This window comes from Perca flavescens, chromosome 20, assembly GCF_004354835.1.
Source record: "Perca flavescens isolate YP-PL-M2 chromosome 20, PFLA_1.0, whole genome shotgun sequence".
Classification (NCBI taxonomy): Eukaryota; Metazoa; Chordata; class Actinopteri; order Perciformes; family Percidae; genus Perca; species Perca flavescens.
Genome location: NC_041350.1, coordinates 21,134,205 through 21,162,077, shown reverse-complemented (window position 1 = coordinate 21,162,077; position 27,873 = coordinate 21,134,205). Strand labels below are relative to the sequence as shown.

The 27,873-nt window shown below is 40.8% G+C and overlaps 1 protein-coding gene across 6 annotated transcripts; it reads left to right on the top strand.

The window, feature by feature from the left end:
- Positions 1–24: 24 nt before the first annotated feature.
- keap1a (kelch-like ECH-associated protein 1a) lies at positions 25–21,574 on the top strand. 6 transcript variants are annotated; one of them, XM_028565999.1, is made up of 12 exons: positions 25–489; positions 7,627–8,495; positions 9,087–9,286; positions 9,489–9,645; positions 13,333–13,425; positions 13,975–14,121; positions 14,250–14,356; positions 15,172–15,301; positions 15,980–16,176; positions 18,221–18,426; positions 18,715–18,891; positions 20,622–21,574. In XM_028565999.1, the coding sequence occupies exons 2-12, from the start codon at positions 8,283–8,285 to the stop codon at positions 20,798–20,800; spliced, it is 1,806 nt and encodes a 601-aa protein (XP_028421800.1). In that variant the 5' UTR covers positions 25–489; positions 7,627–8,282; the 3' UTR covers positions 20,801–21,574. The 6 variants fall into 6 exon arrangements, with proteins under 6 accessions (XP_028421800.1, XP_028421802.1, XP_028421806.1 ...); XM_028566001.1 differs by lacking the exon at positions 25–489 and adding an exon at positions 3,239–3,374; XM_028566005.1 differs by lacking the exon at positions 25–489 and adding an exon at positions 5,613–5,633.
- Positions 21,575–27,873: the final 6,299 nt, after the last annotated feature.

Sequence of the window (27,873 nt, the reverse complement as noted above, 5' to 3'; positions counted from 1 at the left end):
GAGAGAGAGATAGAGAGAGAGATCGTGCTGTATGTTTCAGCAGTGTAACTGTTACATAATAATTCTTGCATTTCTGGCAAAAGTTCAGTTTCCGTGTGAGGAATGCTGCCCCTGACTTGTTGCCATGTAGGTCTCTAACTTACTGCCCGACCGGTCGCAGTGTAGCCTACTCCAGATTTGCAAAGTCACGTTGATGCATATACATTCCTCCACCGCAGCCCTTTGGAAGTGTGCCCGCGGCGGCGGCGACGCAGAGCAGCAGCAGCAGCAGCAGCAGTAGCAGCAGACACTCACAGCTCCGCTCGTTTAGCCTTTTAATGTGAAGAGTGGCAGATCTGCTGCTTTTCCTGACGGGACGGAAAGCTTCAACCAGCGACCGGGGAAGACCTCCTGCAGTCGGACAAGTCGTGCGGGAACTCCCCGAAGTGATTCCTGTGTTGTTCTCATGTGATATGGCGTTTAACGGCTGCCATTGACGTGTTGCTTTAGGTGAGTACATCTGCGTTAAAATCAAAGTCAAAAGTGTCGGTTTCGTTTGCTGGGTGGACGCGCCCTTTATAAAAAATAATTTGAACGTTGTTGTTGTCGCGCGCACGCGTCTGTGTGTGTGTGTGTGTGTGTGTGTGTGTGTGTGTGTGTGTGTGTGTGTGTGTGTGTGTGTGTGTGTGTGTGTGTGTGTGTGTGTGTGTGTGTGTGTGTGAGTGTGAGTGAGTGAGTGAGTGACATTTGTTGTGTTTATGCTAAGTGGTCGCTTTAACATCAAAGATATCCGGTAGTTTATACTGTCAATTGTTGTCGACCTTTCAGTTTGTTTCCTCAGTAGTGCGCAGACTCGTAAAGGGGGAATTGAAACTTCAGCTCATTGTGTTTAGTTCACGGTCTGTCATTCATGTAGAGTCAAATAAACATCCTCGTGAAAAACCAACACTTTAAAGAGCTGAAACAACTAAATCACTAGGCGATAAAATAATCGATTAAAAGTATAAAATAATTATGTGGCCGGGTTTGTTTAGTTGGTAGAGAAGGCGCACGTTTACTCCTCGACGCAGCGGCCGCGGGTTCGATTCCAACCTGCGGCCCATTGCTGCATGACATTCCCCCCTCTCTCTTCCCTTTCATGCCTTCATCTGTCCTGTGGAAATAAAGGCCTAAAAATATACATACATAGGCTACATACATACATACATACATACATACATACATACATACATACATACATGTAGCCTATGTATGTTTCACATGCAGCAGTTTTTTTTTTCTTCCCTTATATCATTCCAAATTACGTTTTGGGCTTTTTTAATGTTGGAAACAAAAGGAGCAACTTTTGCTTTGGGAAACTGCAAAATGAAAAGCAAATAATCAATTAGGCTAACTAGGCCTATTTCAATAATCAAATAATTGTTTCAGCTCTAGATATAATACAACTACTCCCTGCTGAAAAATAAAAACATAATTTATCATCAAGGAAGAGGATACAATTATACTTTACAAAGAAACTGGAGCTGAAACAATTAGTTTATTAATCAGTCAGTCAGTTTTAGGTTTTACAGTCTTTTTTTTTAAGAAAAAAGAAATTGACTGGTTCTTGCTTCTTCAATAATAATAATAATAATAATAATAATAACAAACCTCATGAGTTTTAGATTGTTAGTCTGACCAAACAAGTGTTGTAAGTATGTCAACTTGGTTATCGGAATTGTTTTTAGATTATATAGCTAGACCAAACAATTCATTGATTAATCAAAACGATAAGTGGCAGATTAATTAATGAAAATAATCATGAATACAAAACACAATGCAATAAGAACATTAGAAAAAAACAATGTGTTGCAATGCATGTGTCAATACATACACATATCTGGTCAGCTTGTTCTCAAACGTTTGTGTACTCGCACGTTTTCACGTTCCAGATAAGGAAGGAATTTTGTTTGGTTAGTGACTGTAGTGTTTCTGATGTGGTGAGTTTGTGGTCAGGAGGCAGCATTGTGCATTTTTAATTCTTCGATTTCAAGTTGTAATTTTAGGTTACAATGTTTAGTGTGCAGCACTTTGCTGAAGTTTCGACCATCAGATGTTTTCAGAGGAGGCTTTTTTAACTCTTTAATTCCCCAGATATCAACAGCTAGGCCTATATTATTTAATAATCCTACAATACGAAATACAAAAAAACCCACTTCTGTCATCAGAAAGCTTTGACCCCAGTCAGCTGTTAGGGCAGCTGAATGATGACAAGGCAGAAGAGCTGGCGTCGCTGCACCCTACGACGTTGCAAAAAACGTGTGGTCATTACAGCTCAACATTTTGTCAAAGGTTAAGCAGGAGTGTCTTCACTCCTTATACAAAGTCCTGTATGTGGTATGTTCAGGTCAAAGCTGACTACACAGGCTACCGTGTTCCCAAACGGCTGTGCTCTTCTGTCTACCATCTGCCAACAGAAACAGTCTGTAAATGGTTAACTCTCCCTCCCGCCGCCTCTCTTGTTTCTCTTATAAATTACGCGCTAAGCCAGGCCTGTGATTTATGAAAAACAAACAGTCATGATGCCAAAATCAATGAGTCACAATGATTTTCTTCTGTAATTCTGTTTTTCTGTTATTTTAAGTATCTCAAAAGCTGAATTGAATCAGATGCTTTTTTTGTTGTTGTTATTATTATTAATGACGCCCTATTAGTCTGCATGGTCTTACTCGTCTCACTTCTAAACAGCCATTTGAAAAATAAATTAGACAAAACCAAACAGTCCCACCACCTGTGGTGCCAACAGTCAGGATCTTGGTCAAACAAGCGTTGATAGCTGAAATCAATAAACTGGTCAGAACTTGTGTCACAGTGTTCTCACAGTGTTCCTGCAGGCTTGAGCAATGATTTATATCGTAGCCAAGCTCTGCACACTGTGTTTACACATTCACTGTTAACCCCCTTAAAGCCTGATCAGGAGAGTAGGACAGGCCGATATATACAAGCACAATGGCCCTTTATGGAAAACTGTGCTCTACTGTAATGACACTTGCTGCCTTTCTCTCCTTTCCTCCCTCGCCTTTTAAGATCTTCCTTCAGTTAAATCTAAGTTCATTTCACTCCTGCCCTCTCCCACTTTGTTTCTCCTCTCCCTTGCTCACTGTACATGTTGTCCTCATAATCTCTCTCCCTCTGCATCACTCTCCCGCTCTTTTCGTCTCACACTTTTGGTCATATGACCAGCAAACAGGCAGACTGACTAGAACAAGAGGTGACGGAACAGATTTGATTGTGCAACTCTGCAAAGCTGCACTCCCTCAGGCCAAACCAGCAATAACGTTCTTGTGTTCTGCTCAGTAAAACATCTGATAGTACGGAAAAGAAAGCAATGGTTATAAATGTAACACTAAACTGCTGTAAGTATAACTGTTTCTTTCTCAAACGGTCCAAGTATAGCTTTGTCTCTAGTAGGATCAGGGTTTGTCTCTCTACTGTTGGAAAAGGGTCTGCTATTATTGATTTGAATGCACTGCTAACAGGCTGTGTAGCAGAAGTCTTTCCTTGTTCTCCAACTCAGGAGCTGATTTGTTCTGCCTCGAGCAGTAGCAGCGAGTGACACTCTGGAATGCAGATATGTAATGTTTGCTGGACAAGCTCTGGGTTGGCTGTGTTATGCAAAGGGACAAGTTAAATGTGTTTAAACATCCTATATTTCCAGGAATTTTGTAGGTCAAGCATTGCAAATGTTAATTCAAAAATAGGTGTAAGAGAATTGAGGCTCTTTGTTAATCTTGAACACTCTAATCAGGAACCTGCAACAAAAAACATACTATGTTTTTTCATTTACAAATGATGCTAGCAACTGCCTGCTTTCAATGTATGATATTGTGTCTGACCACATTTCTAGATGCCTTTCAATAGTAGAATAGGTATTGATTTGTGGCTAAATGACATTGCATTACAGAATTGCCAAAGATACAGAATGTTTGTGCAATGTCTCTATTACAGAGCACTGACATTTGTGAACATGCTGTCACATTTGTTATAACCAATTCAGGCATCTTTAACAATAGTGTTTCTGTTAAAGGAACACGCCGACTTATTGGGAATTTAGCTTATTCACTGTAACCCCCAGAGTTAGACAAGTCGATACATACCCTTCTCATCTCTGTGTGTGCTGTAATCAGAGGTTTCAAAAGTATGCTGTGCTGGGCTAAGCTAATGCTGGAACCGTCAGGCAGCGTTACAGCACGCACAGAGATGAGAAGGGTATGTATCGACTTACTCTGGGGGTTATGGTGAATAAGCTAAATTCCCAATAAGTTGGCGTGTTCCTTTTTAAAGGAATAGTTCAGCATTTTGGGTAAAAATACATCTTTGCTTTCTTGCCGAGAGTTAGATGAGAAAATTGATAACACTATCATGTCTGTCCATTAAATATGAAGCTACATCATGGGGATGGTTAGCTTAGCTTAGCATAAAGACTGAAATCGGGGATTCAATGGTGTTTTAAGCCCCCAACGCCTCCTTCCAAGCAGCGCTGCAACCGTCAACTTCAAGGCACCTAACCCTAACCCTAACCATAACCATTGCCTAATCCTAGTGCCGAGACGTTGGGGGCTTAAAACACAGATAAACAAATCGGGGGGAAATGGCTATCCTAGTCTTAGCTGCCCGCAGCCAGTGTGGAACCTCTGCAATCTACGGTTACCCACAACACCATTCTCTGCATAGATTCAAAGAGACATTTTATGTGTAGCTTCAGAATACCAAAATTCCAGCTGCAGTTATTTCACCCCGCTTCTAGTCTTTATGCTAAGCTAACATAACCTTTCCTGACTGTGACTTTAATGTACACACATGAGAGTGGTGTTAATCTTCCATCTAACTCTCAGCAAGAAAGTGAACGAGCATGTTTCCCAAATTGTCTTAAAAAACAAAGGTCAGCTGATGTAGTGATAACAAATTTTTTGTTTCAATCCTAAAATCTATTCATACCGATCTCTAAAATCCAGTATCAGTCATTAGCTCTGGTAATTAGTTGACACTTGCCTATGTGTTAACTGCTGAGAGTGTTCTACTTGCACTTAGTAATTTTTTAATTGACAAGAATCCAGTGAGACTGGTTTTTTATTTATTTATTTTTGTTTTTTTTATACATGTTCTACTTTTAGGTAGCCTGACAAGCCAGACCCACATCAAGATGTTGGGTCTGGGAACTCAACATTTGCAAGGCTCAATCCGAGGGGCGCGATAAACGGTTGTCTTTCAAATTCCCTCTGCACGCAATAGGATAGCGCTACAAACAGGCCGAGCAACGCTAGTTGGTAGATTAAACTTTTGCCGTATCCGTTCGGCAAAACTCCGAACACATCTTCCTTTTTTAAGAATTTTCAGTGCCGTTCTTTGTTCTTTTCTCAAAGAAAAGCTGAACTCCAAGTCTTCAAGAGTCGCGGCCAAAGCCGATTCGAAAGACCGCTGTTTGCCAGCAGCAGCAGCCATCTTCTTTGTTTTCAAGTAGCAAGGAATTCACGCGGAACCGTCGCAACTCTGCCGTCATTATGTTAAGCCCGCCCACCGACTCTATACACAATGTGATTGGCCTGACTAGAGTTTGATTTTTCCGGCTCGCAAGTCAACGGAGCTGGCTGCAAATTACATTTGCTGCTGCTTGGGTGCGTCTAGATTTCTAGGCTAACTTTTAGGATTATCAACAATGAACGTAGAAATACGCCAGAGGCAGATCATTGTTATTTGCGTGTTCTTTTCTTGATACTTACTAAGTTGAGATAGATGGTCAAACAGGATCCTGCCAGCACGGAGATGACACAGCATGCTCTGACATAGGGGAGTGGTTTTGTTTCTTTACTTGTTTGTTTACTTGTTTTCGTTACTTCAGTAAAGAAGTAGGAACATAGAAGTGTGTGTGATTCAGGGAAACAGTGGAGCGGTTGGTCAGCGACAGCTTCTGGTGTCTGGTAGGAATTCATTCATACTTTGTGTTGCTTTAAATAGCGTGAATGTGTGTTCTGGATATGGTTATCAGCCGGCTGCTGTCTGCGGAGTCTCAGTCACTCCTCTGTGACTCACACACTCTGACTGTGATTATTAACAGTCTGATGTTAGGCATAGCTCTTTGAAGAAGTGAGGAGGGAAAAGTGAGTTTGAACTGGTCCTGGTCAGAGGTGTCAAGTAACGAAAAACAAATACTTTGTTACCTTACTTAAGTAGAAATTTTGGGTATCTACTTTTACTGGAGTAATTATTTTACTTCCGCTTGTTTTCATTCCGGCTTGTCATCGTTCCAAAAAGCACCAAAAAACCAAAAACCTATCCAGATATATCGCACCATCCGGATAGAGTGAATTTGATTGTGGTTGGATGAGAAGTATAAACATATACCATTCCGAAACCCTATTGGTTTGTACGTGATCAATCGCACCTGCACATGACACAAATCACAAATAGCAGACGTATGTAGCCTAGTACGAAGATGTCCGTGGCAGAGACTCAAGAGAACTTAAGTGAAATGTCCCAACCAAGTACCAGCGAAGAGGTTGGTAGGCAGGAAGACCAGCCAACCCTTCTACATCCTCCGTACCTGGAAGAAGTTTTTTCGAAATGGTTGGATGATAAAACAATTCCTTTCGAATGTGCTGCAAGCTCTGCGCACCCTACCACGAGCTAATTACAATACTTATTGGCAACTAGTCATCATATCTTCCACTCCATGAAACATGTTAATGCTCAGTAGTACACATATATGGTTCTTTAATGTATTTGCATTGTACTAAAACGCGTTCATTTTCAATGGGCATAAATGCGGCTGAAACGGGTGCCTCCCACAGTTTTCAACATTAACATTTTAATATAACATTATAGTCATTATGGCCTTTTAGAAAAATTTTGTTTTTGTGGAGGTGGAGTAGTGCACTATAGGCCCCTGTGGTGCGGCCTAAGCTTTTGTCCTTAATGGCATTACTTTTACTTTTATACTTTAAGTAGTTTTGAAACCAGTACTTTTACACTTTTACTTGAGTAAAAAACTTGAGTTGATACTTCAACTTCTACAGAAGTCTTTTTAAACCCTAGTATCTATACTTCTTCTTGAGTACTGAATGTGAATACTTTTGACACCTCTGGTCCTGGTCCAAATTATCAATTGAATGTTTAAAGGGCTGAACCAGCTCTTTGAGGTCCTGTGATCTAAAGCTGTAAATACTGATTTCTTTATTATTGATGAATCTGCGGACTGCAGTTTTTCTTGATTAAGCAATTTACCCGTTTGGTCTTTAGATTAATGAAAATTGGCCATCACATTGTCCTAGAGCAAAAGGTGACGTCATAAAATGTCTTGGTTTGTCCGACTAATGATTCCAAACCCCCAAATTATTCAATTTATAACGCAAAAAAAGGAGGAAATTCTAACATTTGAGAGCCTGGTACTATCAAATAAATGGTTATTCGGTTATCAAAATAGTTGTGATTTTCTTGTCTGTTAAAGTTGCAAGGAAGTGAAACCCTGAGTTTATGACTCTCACACACATTCATACATGAGGGAAAAAACTCCTACACATGAGATTTTGATTCCATTAGCTTCTTTTTAAACCACTAAAAGTCTCTCATCTGTCTTAACTTAAGCTGTTTTTTTGTGTGTGTTTTTTGCAGGATAAGCATCACACGGAGTTATAAAGAAATCCCTGCCAGGCTATACATCCAATTGCCAACCACTTCCCTTTTTTTTTCTGTGGAACACTAAATTGTGGAGGACTTTGTGAAATGTCAGAGTGGATCACTTTCAAAACTCTGAAACCTGTCAAATCTGGACCAACAGCGATTTAATGATCATGGTTTGACTCGTGCTTTGTCTGATCCTGATTCAAAGGCTGTCAGTCATGTTGGAGCTTGGATCTGTGGACGAGGGAGTGTTATGTGGTTCACCATCAGTCTGCAAGTTTGTTTACCCGCCATATTTGTGCAGAGAAACATATGAGCTGAACGTGTTTTATGTGGCAACTGGCTTTATCACTGGACTGCTTGCACTGCCTGCTGGCTGTGGCCGGGATCACCAATGGATAGTACCATTACGCTGTTCACATTCCTAATTTCTTGGGAAATGTCTACTTACTGAATAGACTTGTGTGTTTGAATTTGAGGCAAAATGGAGGAACTAAGGGCATCTGCTCACCGGACCCTATGCAAAGTCCAAATCTATTTCCTCTGTTGAAAGTCTGACCCCAATGGGATAAGAACTAAAAACTCTGAACTGTGTAAGACTGAACAGGTAGTTACTCAAAGAAAATCTGGACTACCTCTCTCCCAGAATGAATTGTCCTTCAAGGAAGAAACGTCCCACACGCGACTCTGATTTCTCGGCTATCGCGGTTCCCTCGATGCATGGGTCCGGCTATCTCGACTACTCGGTCGAGACTCACGCTTCCAAATCCCTGGAGGTTATGGAGGAATTCAGACGGCAGGAGATGTTGTGTGACTTGGTGCTACATGTCACATACAAGGAAAGGACAGTGGACTTCAAGGTAAGACACCCTCAAAATTAGATATATCCGCGGGCCGATATTATCGGCCGATATTAGGCATTTTCCAAACTATCGGTATCGGCATTTATAATGGCCAATAAATTAATATTTAAAAAATAAAATAAAAACGGACGAAACACCCTTCAACCATGTTGAGTGTTGGCGTTGCATGGTTGGTTTGCCCACCATAGGGCACTCTACAACGTCTCTGTTGGCAACAGTTATTGTGTTTTTGTTCAAAGGACTTTTAAGTTTCATATCTTAAGTTTGTATTTTTATACATTTTTATTTCTCAGAACTTTAATATATTTTGATGTTCCTCTGTGACAATAAAACAAACACGTTTATTTTTTAAACTGCATTATCATATTATTTTAGTGAGGACTCATAAATAACTACAAATAACTAATGTTAGGGAAATCTGTTTTTTACACGTTTCTGGAATTTCTTTTTTTTTAAATATATATCAGCCGATATATCGGATTTTTAAATCACCAAATATTTGTATCGATTTCGGCCTTAAAAATCCTATATCGGTCAGGCTGAGCGCAGTGTTTCTGTATAACCAAATGCATGTTTGTTTCTTTTCAGGTGCACAAGGTGGTGCTGGCCTCCTGTAGCCCCTACTTCAGAGCCATGTTCACCAGCAGTTTCAAAGAGTGCCGCGCCTCGGAGGTCACCCTGCGCGATGTCTGCCCGCAGGTGGTGGGAAGACTTATTGACTTTGCCTACACTTCCCACATCACAGTGGGAGAGAAGTGTGTGTTGCACGTTCTCATGGCTGCTATGAGGTACACAAACAGTATTTAAACAGAAACACACCGCCTTGATTTATTCATTCTTACACTCCTTTTTATTTATTTTTTATTTTTTTTTTACCTTTTAGGATTTACCAATTAAATGCATCAAAATCGCATTCGAATAATACTTTAAGGTGGAGAATATACAATATTTAATTCAGTTTTTCCTCCTTTTTCTGTTCTCCTCTACAAGGTATCAGATGGAGGACGTGGCCAAGGCATGCTGCGATTTCCTCACTAAGCACCTGGAGCCTGCTAATGTCATCGGCATCGCCCGCTTCGCCGAGGAGATCGGCTGCACAGAGCTGCACCAGCGCAGTCGAGAGTATGTCAATACACACTTCAATGAGGTGAGGTGCAAACACAGGAAATGCAGACAGAAGTTATCCTTTTGAAATATAGTCAAGTCAGGTTTTTATAGAAGCTTATTTTATTGTCATATGTGCTTTACTTATGTTAAGCCAACATGTGACATGCAGTATTTTTTTTGGAGCGAAACTGAGGTGCTTTTCATTGAGGAACATGCAACCTCTAACACACTCCTCCCATGCTCTCACATGGGAAAAAGAAGGAAACCGCTGAAAATGTTGAAGTGCTGTTCACCAAAATCAGTGAGACCGTACCGTGCAGGAAGACGCATGTACACTACATCGCCCTGAGAGAGCTCCAGAACTACTCCGTTGGAAACATGCTCAGTGTCCTCCCAGTGATTCCAGGCATTATTTAGAAGCACTCTTTGGTTGTTCTTGTACAACGCTGCGCCCATGACGCTGCCTTTCCAACTATCCATAGCATTAAACCTGAAGAAGTAGACGCCGCTGATGGGGGCTGTAAAGAAACCTGCATTGTGGTGCAAAGAAACAGACACAGAGCTTAGTTATAATTTGCCAGCTGTCATAGTCTCATAGTAATCAGAATAATCTCTTTTTCTCTTTTCTCTCCTTCATGTCTGATACCCCATTCACACCCAGGGCTCAACCGGGGTTAACCCTCATTGATTGACACGGCTTTGCAACCCAGGTTGCGGGGTGGGTTAGATCAGGTTAGGAGAAGGGTCAATTTCAATGTTTCGATTAACTGCCTGGGCGGGGCGAATTATGTGATTGGTTGGAAATGAGAGCGGGGCAGTCATCACAGTTTGTCTCACATTTGAAAAAATAAAAAAAAAACAACAACATAGATTTTGTCTCACTGTGCTTATGCTGGGTTTTCACAGGCAGCTTCAACAACAGCAGAGCAGAGCAATTCAATTAATTCCCTATGGAGAACAGTCCACTGACAGTGTGCCCAGACATCTGCCCGTCCCAAAAGTTAACTCCGCGAGTCAACTTTTGCAGAGCGGTAGTGGAGTGTTGCATAACTGCCTGTAAAAACCCAGCGTTGGAACGTAAATGTATGAAAATAAGTTTAAATCGCTCAGCACCGCCCCTCTCACTCCCTTCTCTCGCTCGAGACACAGGTCTTCAGCCTGCAGTTCAGTTCGGCTGCCGGGTAGCGCAAATCTCTCCCTTTTTCATCAAGCTGACAGCAAAGCCCAACTTTAATGATATCAAACAAAGATAAATGTTCTCCCCTCGTCTTAAAATGGTCGGACATCGATACTAGAGCATCCTACTTCCTTGTCCAGTTGCTGCAATGAAATGCAGAGGAGGAAAAATCAGTCTGCACAAAATCATCTGTTAAGTGTTAAAATTATTTATGTGTATTTAGAACGTACTTACTCTGAAACAAACAATAGGGGTGTGCAAAAAATCGATTCACATTCGTATCGTGATTCAAGCTCTACCGATTCCAAATTGATTCATAGAATTCAAAAAATCATATTTTTTTTTATTAATTCTTTTATTAAATTGTATGTCTACTGCAATCACATGGGAAAAGTAACTACATTTACATACTGTGAAAAATTTTTTTTGAATCGAGAATCGTTTTTGAATTGAAAATCGATTTAGAATTGAATCTTGAGCCTAAAAATCGATATTGAATCGAATTGTGACATTTTCTGAATCATGCACCGCTAACAAACAATAACCTTTATTTCTCTCTCTACTGTACAATGACGAATTTAAGTAGCTACAAAACATTAGCTCTTGTGGTATGCAGCTGGACTGGAGTTTGGGATGTTCACTGAATATGATGTGTAAAGCCCCGCCCATTTCTAGCACATACGGTAATTGTGCATTATGCATTGCTCCCTGGTTGTGACCCAGGAGATCTCTGAATTGTCATGACCAGGGTTATACCCATGTTGACTGGGTTGGTTTGAATTTCCAAAAGGAGGGTTGAACCCTGATCAGATAACCAGGGCCCAACCCTGGCCATTGGTGGCAAAGAAGTAATAGAGAAATAACATTGCATTAAATAAAACACATTCTAACAAAGGCATACCTGTGTGGGCGTTGTAAGCATTGCCGATGTTCGTGATGATTTTTGGGTAGATAATTGTAGTTTCAACCCTGAAGGGTCCCACGAGTTCAGTCAAAGCCACAGAGAAGGCCACTTTGGATCCATCTGTGAAAATAGGGCATGAAAAGTACAGGTGCTATGTTTATCATTTGTTCGAGTTTGCTCACACCAGGTGATAGTTGTAGATTGTTTGGTCAGGAGAAGGAGAATCGACTGCAACTTTATGACCCCAAAATAATAAAATGTTCAACCATTCAAGTTAAAAATGACCCAACGACCCATTTTTCCTCCAAAAGATTGGTGATCATTTTTGTCATTGTGTAATTTCATATTATATTTACCAAGCTTTTTTTGCATCTTCTCTGCCTGCTCTTTGTAGTGAAGTAACTCCGTCTTAGTCACATCCAGCTCTGCTCTAAGTTCCTTCACTGTGTTCACCTGAGCTTGCACATTGCTTTCACATCGCTGCTCCATCAACCTCAGCTCCTCCACCGAGGCTCTCAGTGCTCCCAGCTCAGCACTGATGTCGGACTGTGAGGCCGTCTCTGCCTGAACCAAAGCCCGTGACAGGCATAGGGTCAGCAGCAAAGCTGTAGCACTTTTCATCCTGTCTTTAGATCTTGAAGATGTTGATTAACTGTACTTAGACTGCAGATAGCAGGCAGTAAATCACAATAGAAGCTACAGAACACTTACAGTTTAAATGCCTTTTTTTATGCATAGCTAATTAGACATCGCCTTATCATCAGCACATCCCATTGGTGCTTTATATCTTGCTGTGCTTATAACTGTGTGAACAGTACAGCTACAGTCAACAATAGTTACCTGAATCAAGGTCAGGTAATTTGGCACCTTCATTGCAAAACAGCACCAGTACTTTATGCCTACTTTTTGCCAGTACATTGCCAATGTTCTCTCTTAGCTATCTTTCTGTCTCTTTTTCTTTTACACATCTACCCTGTAAGCGTGTGAATGCTCCCTCTGTGTCTGTGTATCTTCTCTATAGTTCCTGGCTCTAACACCTACCTAGCAGCTCACATTTATCACAAAATCAAGGGTCTTTAATGTTTTTTAAGCCAAGGTCCCCTTAACTGAAAAAGAGATGGAGTAGGGCCCCCCTACTACAAATATTGTCTAAAATGAAATTGCATATTAAACTGAGCCTACAATAATGTGTAGGGTGGCCCAAAGCCTCTATACATACCTCTTTTTTTGGCATAGAATACTAAACTATTACATTAAAATAGCCTAATAATTGTTGGCATTATTTTTATAAATCATGTTTTAATGATACACATACATGTATGATTAACTGTATCTGTGGATGGCTATCTATAGTGACCACCTTACCTATAGGCCAGTAAGCAGTGGGGATTTGTATTTGCTAATGATATGTTCAATTCATGTTAAGATTTTTTTAATTTTTGAAAAAACTGTAAAAAATGAACAATTATATGGAGGCACCCCTGCATTGACTCTGAGGACCGGCTAGGGGTCCCGGACCTCCTGTTGAAGATCCCTGCACTAAATAATACTCCTCCATAAGAAAACGAAATTTGAAAAAAAGCACTAAAATGTGCATATTGAATAGTCAGACGCCTTTTATCTGACCATCCTTCTCTCCGTCTTAGGTGACTAAAGAAGATGAGTTCTTCAGCCTCTCGCACTGCCAGCTGCTGGAGCTCATCAGTCAGGACAGTCTCAAGGTGCTCTGTGAGTCTGAGGTGTGTGGCATTAAAATAACTAATAAAATAATTGACTGACTGAATCGTGGTATGTTCCAACTTTTTGAAAACCCTGTTTAGAACTCATATCTCGTGTTTGTTCTTGTTTGTTTTTTTTGCAATTGGTTGTTGAATTGCATTAGTAAATTGCAAGCATGATTTGGGTCAAAGTACAAAAATAGTACTGTTATTGTAAGATGTTTTTTTTTTTTTTATTGTGCATGCCTATTGGAAAAACCAACAGTTAAACCATAAATTTATTAGAGACACAAGTCTTGTTATTTTTATTTTTTTTTTAACAACCTGAAGTTTTACTACAGACACAGAAAAGGTAAAAGTAAACATACAGTAATTGAAATTCATGGTCTGTAAAGTTAAGAGTCTTGATTTTTTTATGTGTATTATTTTCACACAACAGTCACACAACAGTCAGCTCATGCTAAAAAGGCTAGACATAGCACAAATCCCATTAATCAATGCTCTGACAAAAGTCTATCTAGATGTACATAACACACCCCATATTAACATGTCTAAATAAATCCATGTCAGGTGTATAAAGCTTGCACAGACTGGGTCCGCTGGGATATGGAGGGTAGAGCCCCATACCTGCATGCCCTCCTGAATGCGGTTCATATCTACGCCCTGCCTCCTAAGTTCCTAAAGAACCAGCTCCAGTCCTGCCCCATCCTCAGCAAGGTAAACTACTGCCTTGCTTTGTTTTCTTGTTATGGAAATGAACGCATAGATAAGAAAGACATGTCTGTTTTCCAATAGTTACCTTTGCCTTACTTCATTTAATTGTCCACACTTTCTTTTAACTCCAGGCCAATTCCTGTAAGGACTTCCTGTCTAAAATCTTCCAGGATATGACTTTAAGGAAGCTGGCTCCTGCACCTAACCGTGGAACTCAACTCATCTATGTGGCCGGCGGGTACTTATCTCATGTACTGTAGTTCTCTCAACAGCAAGAATTTGTTCTGCAATTCATTACCAGTTGTGAACTTATTTCAAGACACTGTGGGACATAACAAAATATTTTGGGACATATTCCTCTTATATTGATCATCAGAAACTGCACTTGTGCTAGTGACTTCAATGCTCACATACTTTCTGTAAATGAGTGAGCTGCGTTCACGGCACACATGTCCACATAAAAGCACCTCATGGAGGCAGAACGTGTCTCAGTCTGCCACCCAGAGGCTGTTAGAGGTCACATCCACTCTCTTCTTCACAGAGAGCCCTGCTTTCTGGGTTCAGGTATGCACCCTCCTCTTTTGTAAGCCCTTTATTTATAGTGGCATACTGCATGTTGACCTATTTTCCTCTATCATAAAGCAGGTGGGTTAGCAAACTTCAAACTACCATTAGGATTTTACCTCCAATTTATACACTTCTTTGAGTGCAATCCTTTGACTAGCGAACATTTGGTTTGTGCTGCTTAAGCTATTTTGAGTTTCTAGATTGTAATGTTATTCAGTTTTTCTTTTAGGTTTTTGGGGGGGGGTAATTTGTTATATGGCTGGTATAAAAGCACAGATACAAACAGGGTGTGCAATTTGTTTTTGACTGGCATACCACTATATTTCCAACCCCACCAAGCATGCATACATGTATTAGCAAATTAAGCCATTGGCCTTTTCTTGTGGGTCTTTCTGTACTGTTTACTTGTATGTACTTTTTCAAAGAATGCATCTAAAATCAAGAGAACATTTAGAGTAAACTTAACATTTCCTTGTCTCTGTTCAGATACCGGCAGCATTCCCTGGCCTCCATGGAGGCTTATGATCCCAGGAGGAATGTGTGGCTAAAGCTGGCTGACATGGGCTCCGCATGCAGTGGTCTGGGGGCCTGTGCGCTGTTTGGATTGCTCTACACTGTAAGTTGCACCAGTTGTGTCATACCACCAATGAAATGTAATTATAAACAGATCACAGAGAGTTTGAAATTCAAAATGACACTAAAAGACATATTTTATGATGCAATATGATATAAGAGAGATCATATTGTATCATAGTAAAGACTAAATTCAAAACACTGGTTTAGTTTTTTTGCCACTGTGCACTTTGAACATTTTAATTATTTTACTTTTACTTTCCTTTTTCTCGCTCTTCTTCTTCCACCTGTCAGGCCTACAGGGATTAGTGTTTGTTTTGACAAGTTTAAAGCTTTAGTGTGTAACGTTTTGATATTAATGAACGTCCGTTACGTTCAAGCCATTGCCAAATTAGTTGCTACAAAGCTAATTAAGACTATCAGCTCCACACAACTCTCTCCGTATTTCTCAGTCTGGCTGTGTTCAGAAAATTTTGTCGTCCGGCGACTTTCCCGCGCAGAAACTCAAGTGAAGATAATGACCTCTTCTGAAGAGTCCATGTTTTTTTAATCCTCTGTGTCCTCCTTGGCTACTAGCAAGGGGTGGGGTTAGTGCGCGATCACGGAATGCTTGTATCATGTGGCTGCTCCGACAGTGTTGTTGTCATTACTTAGAATTCCTCATGGGGGCGACTGAAACTACGCACTATAGCTTTAACAGATCAATATAATCTCTGTTCAGGTTGGAGGCAGGAACTTGTCGCTTCAAAACAACACAGAGTCCAGCGCCCTCTGCTGCTACAACCCGATGACCAACCAGTGGAGCCAGCGAGCCTCTCTCAACATCCCCAGGAACAGGGTCGGGGTGGGCGTGGTGGACGGCTGCATCTATGCTGTCGGAGGCTCCCAGGGCTCCACGCATCACAACACGGTGGAGAGGTGAGACGTGTGTGGGGATTTATTTATACAACTAGGCCCTTGAGAAGTAATTTGATTTTAATGACATCTTATTTACTAGAATGGATGTAATGAGCCTGGATTTCCTCCCCTTATGCACACATCCTAGATTAAGTGCATTTACCTCAGTCTAAGTATAGATAATGGCATGAGAGAGGAAATGAATAGCTGCCATTCAACCTAAAGAGCAGTCAAGAAGTTTGCAGGTATTCCTCCTAGCCTAATTAGACAACAACACGGGCTCTTTCAAAACATGTTGAGACAGACTTCTCAGGAATGTCGATCTGGCCAGGAATGCTTTACATCTTTGTTGCCGCCGCCGCCGAGCAGGGAGGAGTTTCAATGCTGTTATTAATCAGTTTCAATCAATTGAGAACAAAACTCAAGACAAGCCAAATGATGATGATGATCCTTTTGAAACTATTAGCTTTTCTGAAGCGTGTTTCAAACAAAACCTCAATCCCTTTTTATATTGTATTGTATAGATTTCTAAAAGATGCTGGCCACAGGAGAATTAAGAACTTATCAGACGCCACTTGGATGTCTTTTCATGTGAAGAAGCTGTTAAATATAATAAAAGCTGATTAAACTGAATTGAAATGAAAATTCAATGTGAAACGCATCAAAGGAGATTAGACCATTTATAGTAACAATGGTTGGCAACAAAAGGCTCTGCTCTTGAGGATGCCTCCCAAATGAATCCAAGCAACATGTAAGAGATTCAACAGGGAGCCATACCAACTTGTTCAAGTGTGCTAAATTGACATGATGTATTGTTATTTATCATTGGAATTTGCCTTGCTGCATGTAGTAATTTCAGGGTTTAGAGCACAGGGTCAGTGTCAGTACATTGACTTAAGAAGTGACGTGCATTTAGTGCTTTTCAAGGGCACTTTGAAGGCAGGTGATGATGTAATATCAGCCACCCTCCTATCAGCACTTTCCAGCTGAAATACACCCAGTGCCGAGAACTGATTCAATCATTAACCAGTGAGCATGCAGTCCAACCGGCCTCATCATGATTCATGTCTTTGTTGTTGTTATACCTCGCATTATTTGCATTCACGTTTCTAGGATTAAAGTAATGGTTTGAACAAGATTACAGGAACAGTTTGGGAGACACCCTTATTTGCTTTCTTGCCAAGAGTTAGATAAGAGGATTAATTAATTAAAAACTGTATCTGTATCCTATATCTGTCCATTAAATATGAAACTAAGAGGGGGTTAGTTTATCTTAGCATAAAGACCAAAGCCAAAACAGCTAGCCTGGCTCTGTCCAAATGTAACAAAAATGCACCTGCCAGCACTTTGTATTTTGTTTATTTAATCTGCGTTAAAGCGTTAATAAAACTTGAAAACACTTTGTGGTTTCACAGCGGGTCAGTCACTGCATCCTGCCAAGAAATACTCTGGCACATAACCCCCCATAAAACCAGAACTTATTATTATTTTTTTATATTTTAGTTTTTGTAGGGATTAAATATACAACATACATGCATTATATGCTGGTAGGCAGATTTCTTTTTACCTTTGTACAGAGCAAAGCTAGCTGTTTCCCTCTACCTCCAGTGAGTCTTTATGCTAAGCTAACCGTCTCCTGACTGTATTGTATAATGGACAGATATGAGTGTGCTATTGTGACCTTTAAACCCCTTTTTTTCCCATAACACCATGGACATGAAAACGTGACTAGTATTTAGAGACGTCTGTTGGACTACAGAATCATGTGGACCTTCTTGTCTCTGTGTGCTCTCAGTGGTGTTACAACCTCTTTAGCTTCAAATAAAGCTTGTCAATACTTACCAAACATGGTTGCCAGTTTAACCTAATCCACTTAAAGTTGACCTGCTCGTGTAGATTGGGAAGGTTGCCTCACACAGCCACTGAGCTCTCAGTCATTCTAAGTTTTGCAGCACTAATACACTTATTTGATTATTTTAATTGACTAATGTGTAACGACATTAGGAATTGTCAACAGATTATCACACTGACTGAATGCACTGCACAACTGCTGTTTGGTTTGCAGGTGGGATCCAGAGTTGAATCGCTGGTCCTTAGTTTGCCCGATGTCGGTGGCTCGTCTGGGTGCTGGAGTGGCGGCGTGTGGGGGGGCTCTGTATGTGGTCGGGGGATATGATGGGCAGAACCGCTGGAACACTGCTGAGAAATACCAGTCTGACACCAACACCTGGCACCAGCTGGCACCCATGAGCACTAATCGCAGTGGACTGGGTGAGTGTGTGTGTGTGTGTGTGTGTGTGTGTGTGTGCATGTGCGTGCGTGTGCACGCACTCCTGTCTTAATGAGAGCCAATCTGATTAAACTAATGAGATACTATGTATTGATTATGGAGAGCAAGGCTAGCTGTTCCACTCCCTACCTCCAGTCTTTATGCTAAGCTAACATCTCCTGATTGTAGCTGTGAATCTTCTCATCTAACTCTCAGAAAGAAGGCAAATAAGAAATGTTGCCTAAATGTCGAACTACTCCTTTAAGTTCCCTCTCTGTCTGTCTGTGCAGGATTGGTGTGTGTGAACTCTTACCTGTATGCAATAGGGGGGTATGATGGACGGAGCCAGCTGTGTTCTGTGGAGCGTTACAATATAGCCAGGAACCAATGGGAGCCCAGGGCCTCCATGCAGTACTGCCGCAGTGCACACGGAGTCACAGTCCACCAGGGACGCATCTTTGTCCTCGGTCAGTTACATCACTAATCGAAATATAACATGAGTTAAAGTGCTCATATTATGCTTTTTGGCTTTTCCCCTTTCCTTGATTGTGCTATATATCTTTTTGTGCTAGTTATAGGTTTACAAAGTGAAAAAGCCCAAACTCCACCCCAAAGGCACTTACCATCTCCAACAGAAAACACTGTTCACAAACTGCTCCAAACAGCTCTATTGTAGTCCAGACTTTACTTCAGACACCAACATGTCACTTTGTAACACACGTTATAATGCTCGCCTAGCTGCTAGCGTGGTACGCCCTCATACTCTGCTACTGACTAGCTAGCAGTACTTACTGTGCATGTGCAACTCCCAACAAAGATGGTACAGAAGTGCGATGCCTCACTCTGTAGCTAAAACAGAGAGCTCAACACACAAGGTGAAAAGAGGAGTTGCAGCAATGTGCAGTACAACAAATATATGGTGTTTTCTGATAATTAAACCACGTAAACCTGTTCTAGTACAACCTCTAAATACATTTATGAACCTGAAAATGAGCATTATATGAGCACTTTAAATGAAAAAGACGGAGTGGGTTTGCACAGTGCATGTAATGCAGAGCTAGAGGTGCTCACAACTGTAAGACAATGACAAAAAGGGTGGTAGTGATTGCACACTAACAAAATATATGATCAATGATCTTTTATTAACACTAATTAATGTGTTTCACTTCATTGGGCTCCTCACGTGCTGTTTTTTCAATGTATTTTTTAGTATATTTATATATTTTTTTATTGTTTTTCAGATTTGTTTTCTTTTTCCTTTTTATCAGATTTTTCTTTATGTAATTTAATTGCATCAAATTTCTTCATTTATTAAACTATTTTATCTGTTTTTCCTATTTATTTCTCGTGTGTGTCGCTCCCGGGTATTTTAGTATGCCGTTTTTGATTAAGTTTGTATTGATTACTATTGATTGCCTGAAGTTTGGCCTGTTTTATGTGCCATCCCTAATTAGTGCATGTTTCATGTCTTTAAGCTCATTGTACCTTCTCATTGAGTGTGCAGTCACTACCACAAACACTTTAATTCTTATGAGTTAAAAGAAGATTATTTGTTAATCAGTCTCTACTAGATAAACCTTTAACATCTCTGGTATATGTTTTGAGACTTGCAGTTTTGATGCTGGTGAGCCCAAGAACAAATGTCATTTTATATGAAATGTATGCATGTAGAAGCAATAATAATACACACTTGTTAAGTAATTAGATAATTCCCATTAATTGATAGACAGTTAGGTCAGCAGGCTCAATGTGGCTTAATGTCTCAGTGTTGTTTAATTAAATAGAGTAAAGCATGGTTCAAATGTTAAGACTAAACAGATCAGCAGCAGGTAAAAGAAATGTTGATCGGGATGAAATAACAAACCGCATTAAAATCAATTGAAAATTGAAAAATGAAAACTTCCCTTTTTAAAATCATGCACTAAATTCATTAATTGACAAATAAATAGCTTAACGATGAACTGAACAGTTCCCTAATTGGTTTATTAATGGCTCAATAATTGTGTGTGTGTGTGTGTGTGTGTGTGTGTGTGTGTGTGTGTGTGTGTGTGTGTGTGTGTGTGTGTGTGTGTGTGTGTGTGTGTGTGTGTGTGTGTGTGTGTGTGTGTGTGTGTGTGTGTGTGTGTGTGTGTGTGTGTGTGTGTGTGTGTGTGTGTGTGTGTGTGTGTGTGTGTGTGTGTGTGTGTCATCCATCCAGGAGGCTTCAACCAGCTTGGCTTCCTGACCAGTGTAGAGTGTTACTGTCCAGAGAGAAATGAATGGATGTGCGTCACCGACATGCCCGTTGGACGCAGCGGCATGGGCGTCGCTGTTACCATGGAGCCCTGTCCCGGCAGCCTGCCAGAACAAGAGGAGGATGAGGATGGAGCCACATGAGGATGAGGACCAGATCTGTTGAAGTCTCAAGTGTTGCATACGGATCTAAGTGGTGCTGCTTTTCAAGACAGGGTTAAGTGCATTCAATAAAAAAAAACATTCCAATAAGAATACTCTTCATACATCCCTGCTGTCATGGATCCATTTGTATTGCCCTATGCAGTACTGCAGGAATAGTTTGTATGGAAACGTTGAAGAAGAAGAAGAATAATATTTCTACATCTACTAGGTGGACTAGTGATACAGAAAAACAAGTAGCATGACAGTGAGGTCACCACAAACAAGGTGACAGCTTTAATCCCTGTCGGTTCGATCCCTGGCTCCTCCTGTCCGCGTGTCGAAGTGCAAAACACTGAACGTCAAGTTGTTGTTGTTGGTCAGGCCAGCGCCTTGCATTGGCAGCTCCGCCACCATCGGTGTATGAATGGGTGTGTGAATGAGAGGCAAATTGTAAAGCGCTTTGTCCAGTAAGGTAGAAAGGCGCTATATAAATGCTTTCCATTCACCATTTTACCATTAACGGATATAATTTCAAATGATGGTACTATTTAATTAAGTAGTGTTATTCCTCAGATGAGTTTAATCTTTTAGTGTTACATTGTATTTGTAAATCTATAAAGTGAAGTTATAATTTCTAATTCCTCACTGTGTTGTATCTCTACCTCTGTCTGTGTGTGTGTGTGTGTGTGTGTGTGTGTGTGTGTGTGCGCGCACGTTCACTGTCTTTTGTTTTGTGTTCCTGAAAATAAAGCAATTCAGATGTGTATTTCTGCACCATATGTTCATTGTCATTATCATTGTAATCTACATTTTCTCATATGCACTGATGTTAGTGAAGACAAATGAGTTTTTACTGACCTCTTGTGATCTCAATTATTAGGAAGCATCTACACAAGTGTGTGTAGCCCCAATATGTAACAGCATATGCACTACCACTAGATGGTGAGATGAGTCCAAAAACAGCTGCACACTGCAACATAAAAATGTTGTTTTCTGTTTTGCCATGTAAAAGCGCCCTAAAAGAACTCCCATCTTAAAAATAACAAAGCAATAGAATAAGGACCATAAATCTATTCACATCTAGACAATAACGCATTATTATTATTATTATAAGTATGGAAATTTGAACACCGAGCAGTGATGTCCTGTTTGGATAAAGAATACTTGTCCATGTTTTATGGCTCAGAGAGAATATTTAGAGCTTCACAGAAACCTTTATTCCAGTAGACCATGAAGAAAGACCGAGGGTACAGGAGTCACTACAGTGTTAGTCATCAACCACAGACGTCACTTGTGTGTGTGTGTGTGTGTGTGTGTGTGTGTGTTTACTTCTCTTTTCTGAACTGCTGCTCTGTATCTCCTCCATGTCTCACCTGCAATTATCCCAGCAGCCCAACAAAATATGGCAATTCTGGACAGAGCAATTATTCAAATACATGTTGAGATTACTGACAGAGAAGAGTGAAGGAGAAGGGGGAAAAAAATCTTCATGTACGTTTTATTGCTTTACTGGAATAATAGATAGGCAGGTGTTTGTGGTCATGTTTGTCTCCATTTGAATGCATCTCCGATTTCAAACGTATGGACATACAGTGCATTGTGAGCATCCATTATTGACAGAGCAACCTGTTGGGCGACGAGCAGAGATGAAGCAGTGGCAGAGGAGGAAGCAGCGGCAGCAGCAGCAGAGCTCTGGTTGTGTGTTCGGGGCCCCGGAGAGTGAGAGCGGAGACAGACGAGGGAGTAGAGGGCTCTTACTCACTACTTAAAGCCCTACACAAGAGCGACTCACATGGTGAACGCATGACGCAGGCATCTCACACACATGCACACATGGATACACAAATCCGTCCGTACACAAACACATTTTGTTCTGTATTTGTCACACACGCATATGTGTGTGTGTGTGTGTGTGTGTGTGTGTGTGTGTGTGTGTGTGTGTGCAAAACAAAGCTGCTGTCTCTTATTCACAAGCTGTAGAAACAGATTTGCCTCAATGCTTTCTTTGTCTCGTGAGGGGAGAGGAATACAGAAAGAGATGAAGCACTGTACAGCAGGGAGGTTTGCCTTCCGCAGAGAATCAGCGGAGGAAAATGAGTACACATACAGATGTAGCTGTTGTTGTACGAGTCCATCTTTTGCATGCTCGCTGCACTAATGCTGAGCAGTTGCACAACCCCAAGAGGAACTGTTGGAAAAAAAGAATCCTTCTCTCGTAGAGCAGACGAGATGGAGGGACTGAGAAAGGCTGATGCCAATCTAAAAGAACTGTAGTAACTATTTTGGCCTAATCCCTCATGTTTATTATGTGAACAAAGTCCTTTACTTTGGTGCATAGTACGCCAGCTGATTGACAGATACAAAATGTGGGGAGACCTGAAAGTGCTTTATGAGCTCAGCCTCTTCTTGCATACTTTATTTCTTGGATGCCATATTCAAATATGTGAACACAGGAAGTGCTAGAATCAAATAGATCTGATCATCAATCATTGCATAACGCAGCATGCTGAAATGTGCGTGTGGGGATTAAAAAGTCTATAGGAGCTTAGAAATACTAGTGACGTACAGTATGTTGTCATGCACTGATGTCCGGACGTTTTTAAGTCTTCTCAGGGTGAAGGAAGCCTGAAAGGGCCGAAGCAGCCCGAGTGTTACAATAAGGCTTATCCTGTTAGATATAGCTTATTCTGCCTTATTTAGATCTGCACGGTGGCAGGAGGTAGAGTCAAGCCTCTATAAGATCTGAAGAGATCCCTGTGTGTGTGTGTGTGTGTGTGTGTGTGTGTGTGTGTGTGTGTGTGTGTGTGTGTGTACCTATAGCTGGGTTTGTGTAGGTGTGACCTTGGGAAGTGATGACCTCATCAACATCCCTGGCTGCAAAGCTAATCTGTTACATTCTGAAGGATGCTCCTACGATGGAGCCACCCATGAAGGTGACATTGGCGAGTGTGGCTGGTGGCGTGGAAACCCAGCCCTCGACGACGAGGCACGCGCAAACACATTCAAATGAGGATGCATGTGAGTACTGTACATGCATGCAAATACTGTACCCGTATTAGTCGTCTGACACAAAGATTCATGTACAGCGTCGTGATGAAGCACTGTAGGCCTACATGACACTTTATGTAAAACCCCTTTTTGGTTTCCATCAGCTGATCACCAGGATGCCAGCAACAGGTGTTGCAGCATGATGGTGGTGAAAAGGTCTAATCTGACCCTAAATAATGCCGGATTTCTGCTCTGTAGCCAACACATGAAACACATTTTCTAGCTTTATTTTTCCAGGAAATGTTGGACATAACTTTTTCATTCATATACAGTTGTTTTACTCATACATGCTGCACAGCAGCCAGCAGGTAAGGTTTATAGGCCTTACTCAAGAGTTTTTCCACTCTCAGATCTGTTGCTGCCCGTGATTAACTGTGAGTTACCAGTGGATCTGATCAGTGAAGAGCAACAGAAGTGACCGGTGAGCAAAATGAGTGGGAAGCAGAGCATATGTGCACATGTGCTCAGCCCATGTCCCGTTGCATGAGTTTTAGTAGCAGATGTGCACACAGGACAAACATTTATGTGACATTGGCTGAGTTTAGACCATTGATTCCTGATTTATTCAATTATCTGTTTTGTTCTATATGTTTACTTTGCTAAATGAAAAAAAAAGAATGAAGTTGAATTTGAATATGGGACCTTTATGGCGAATGCACGCACACGTGCACGCGCTTACGCACTTTACACGCGCGGAACTGCTGAAGCCCTGATCTTGAGCATCACATTATGAGTCGCTTCTGCCTGATGAAGGCTGAAGTATCATCTGCCTTCATAACATCTGCATTCTGCAAGAGCTAAAACAGTACATGGACAAATAACAAACCCTGACAAATAAATTATTCATAATTATGGATCATTTAAAATGGCATACGTTGGGGATATTTGAGGACAGCACAAACGCAGAAACTAGTTATAGAAATGTATTTTGATGTGTTTATTTGGCCATTTACAATGTATCTGTGGCACTCTATAGTGAGTTCATAGTGACCTTATACTTTTAAAGATTAGCATCGTTGTGAAATCCCTCCATCACTCCTAAAGTGACATATTTTGTCTGAGATCTTTGCATTGTGTTTCGTAGAGAATTACTATAATTATATGCAGAGACTGCTGTTGTTTTGCGTTAATGATCGGAGCCTGCCTGTTGTGAGCATGTAGTGCGGCCGACTGGTCTGTGTGTTCACTTCAACTGTGTTTCTCTCAGACTCGGAGGAAAGCATGAGTGGACAGTTTCAAGCTCCCCTCTCGCTGAATTGATTCTACTATGGGTCCTCCAGAAACACGGCGCTGAAACACGGGTGAGCTGAACTTTTAACTATTTCTTAAGTGTACCCTTTTTGACACTTTAATCAAAACACGTTCAAAGAATGTGAGTGTAAAATGTTGGCATACAATTTGCGATGCCGCTAAAACGTACCCATTTGCTGGTAACACCTACTTTAGCGGAAATGCACGTTTCTAGCGCCCCTCTGTACCCAAAGATGGTATATTCCACAATTTATTCCAGGGAAAGACTGACAGTTTTTTGGGTCATGAAGCAGCTGTTCAAGTCAGTGGTTCGCCCTCCCTCCGCAAGAATAAGGAATTAGTACATTTCAAATTAGATAACGACAAACGTTGGTGCAAGAAGAGAAAAAAAGTATGACATTGTGTCCGTGGCACAAAATAAAGCATTTAAACATGACCAAAAAATATTTCCTAATGCTAAACAAAAACCTTAAATGATCACAGTTCATTTTCAACACATTAATATGAAGAATGTTATGTGTGTTGTTTATATATTTTTTGCAGTTGTGTTAGTGCAGCGGAGTGAACAAGTAGAGCAAATTCCTTTTAAAATTCTGGTTATATTAAAGATTGAGAGCTTAGATCACCCTCACACGCACACACACACACACACATACACATACAGTACACATACTGTACACATACACACATACACACACTGTAGCAGACCTACGTAGAAAGTGGAGTTGAACAATGGTGGAATTACAGTTGACCCCTCTTCAATAAATCCAGTCAACGTTAGGTTGTGCCTCTGCAATCCATCAGCCTTCTATATAGGTTTAAATTAGAGTTTTCATTCTGGCTCTGCGATAAAGGAAGACAATTCAAAGATCTGACCGGACTTGGCTACTCAACCTGGTTGTTGTAAATTTCATGATCAATTTACATATCAGACCACCTTTTAGATTTGTGCATAGATTAATGTAAACGCATCCATCCATTTGTGCATTCACCTTAATACTGCAGTGTGTTTATGAGGAGTGACCGAATTTGTGCATAGTGCTTAATGCGTGTACTCCTGATTGTTTTTGTGCATGTGTGTGCGCATGCAACGTGGGTCAAGCCCCTTGGAAACAGCAGCAGAGGTCCTCTGCTTTTAAGTGGATTAAAACTCCAGCACAATCCCCAGGGCCAGCAGGCATTGGACAGACTGGGTGTAGTTTAGATGAGGATTTAAGACTGATTATCTCTCATGCTGCCTTTGTTTTTGCTGCTACTGTTGCATATATGGGTAATACTGTACACTGTATGGACATTTCTGTCCTGTATATATTAGCACTTAGACAGGTATTAATGAGTGCGGTTGTAGTTTTACCATCTGTGTTGAATTTTTTGCTTAGTATCAGCCCAGCTCCACTTTGAACATCAGATTTGACCAACTTTGTCGTGCTGCCGCAGTGGAAAGATTCCTCAGCTCTGAATGTATACCTGCAGAGTGTTTATGTTTAGTCTGCTGTCATGCAGCCTGTCTTATCTACGCTATAATATGTGAGCTCCTGTTATGGTTTCCCCAAACCCTAGCGTGTTACTCCCATACTTCTTGCAATGTGTCAGCACCAATTAACCAGGTCAATATTTCTGTGCTCCAGTTGTTGCAACTCTGACTCTGACACTGATTCCACTTCTGATTTTGAAGTCTCATTTTACAAAGATCTTTTGGTGCCTAACTGTATATGAGCCTGTGTGCTTCTGTCTTTAACTGCTTAATGTCTTGTATAAATCAAAAGGTTTTACTCATTCATTTTCTGATTTAAAGCCAAGAGATCAGAGCTCATTATTTAATATCTTAAATATATGGGTTAGCGCACCATAATGAGGATTAAGGGCCACTTTTCCTAAATGTAATGCTGTATATCTCACATTTAATGTTTGTGTTGAGTAATATCTTGTTGTGAATTCAGTGGTTGTTTTTCTTTTTGTGACCCCACATGATCTTCATAACCTCCTATAATCTTCTTAGGATTTATGAGGCTTGGAACCAATGAAACAAATTAAATTAAACTTTTTTTTCCTTCCACACATGTCGGGACAGAGGGATGCTGTTGTTATATTAAGTGAGCATCACTAGGTTTTCAAAGGTAATGACAATAACAGTATATAAGAGAAGTCACATACTCCATAGACTTAATGCTTTGGGTGTGGATCTGGCTTCTAACAACACATTATCTGCTCTGTCTCTCACCCTCCCTCCCTGTTACTGCCCACTGTATACAACCCAATGAAGCAGATATGCTATAAAATTAATGTTTAAGGAAGTAATGACAGTCAAACAGCGGTGCTCCCAGCCAACAAGATACTGTATGTATTTGGCATACAGAAGGTGTTGTCTCTATACTTTGTTTTCCACTGAATTTTGTTTTAGACACTAATGCATTTGTTGCGTTTGTTTCTTTCTAGCAGAAAAAGTGTGACATTTGTGTGACGTCCTGTTGTGTTCTCTAACCCCCCCAAATGTAACACAAGCATAGACTGTATATTAATGCAGTGGTTCCCAACCTTTTTTCCTTGGCGCCACCCCTACTCATGTCTAAGAAAAGCTGACCCCCCCACCCCGAAACCAAAGTTGAGGTAACTCTCGAGATAGAGCCTTACTTTCTTTTGATACAGAGCAGTTATCAGCACTTTGACGTTTCTCCGCCATGTTTCATTCATAAAATAGTCATGCCGTGGCGGCAGGAAAAACGAGGATGCAGCTAGCAGCTATAGCCAGCAGCTAGCAGCTAGCAGCTGACCTG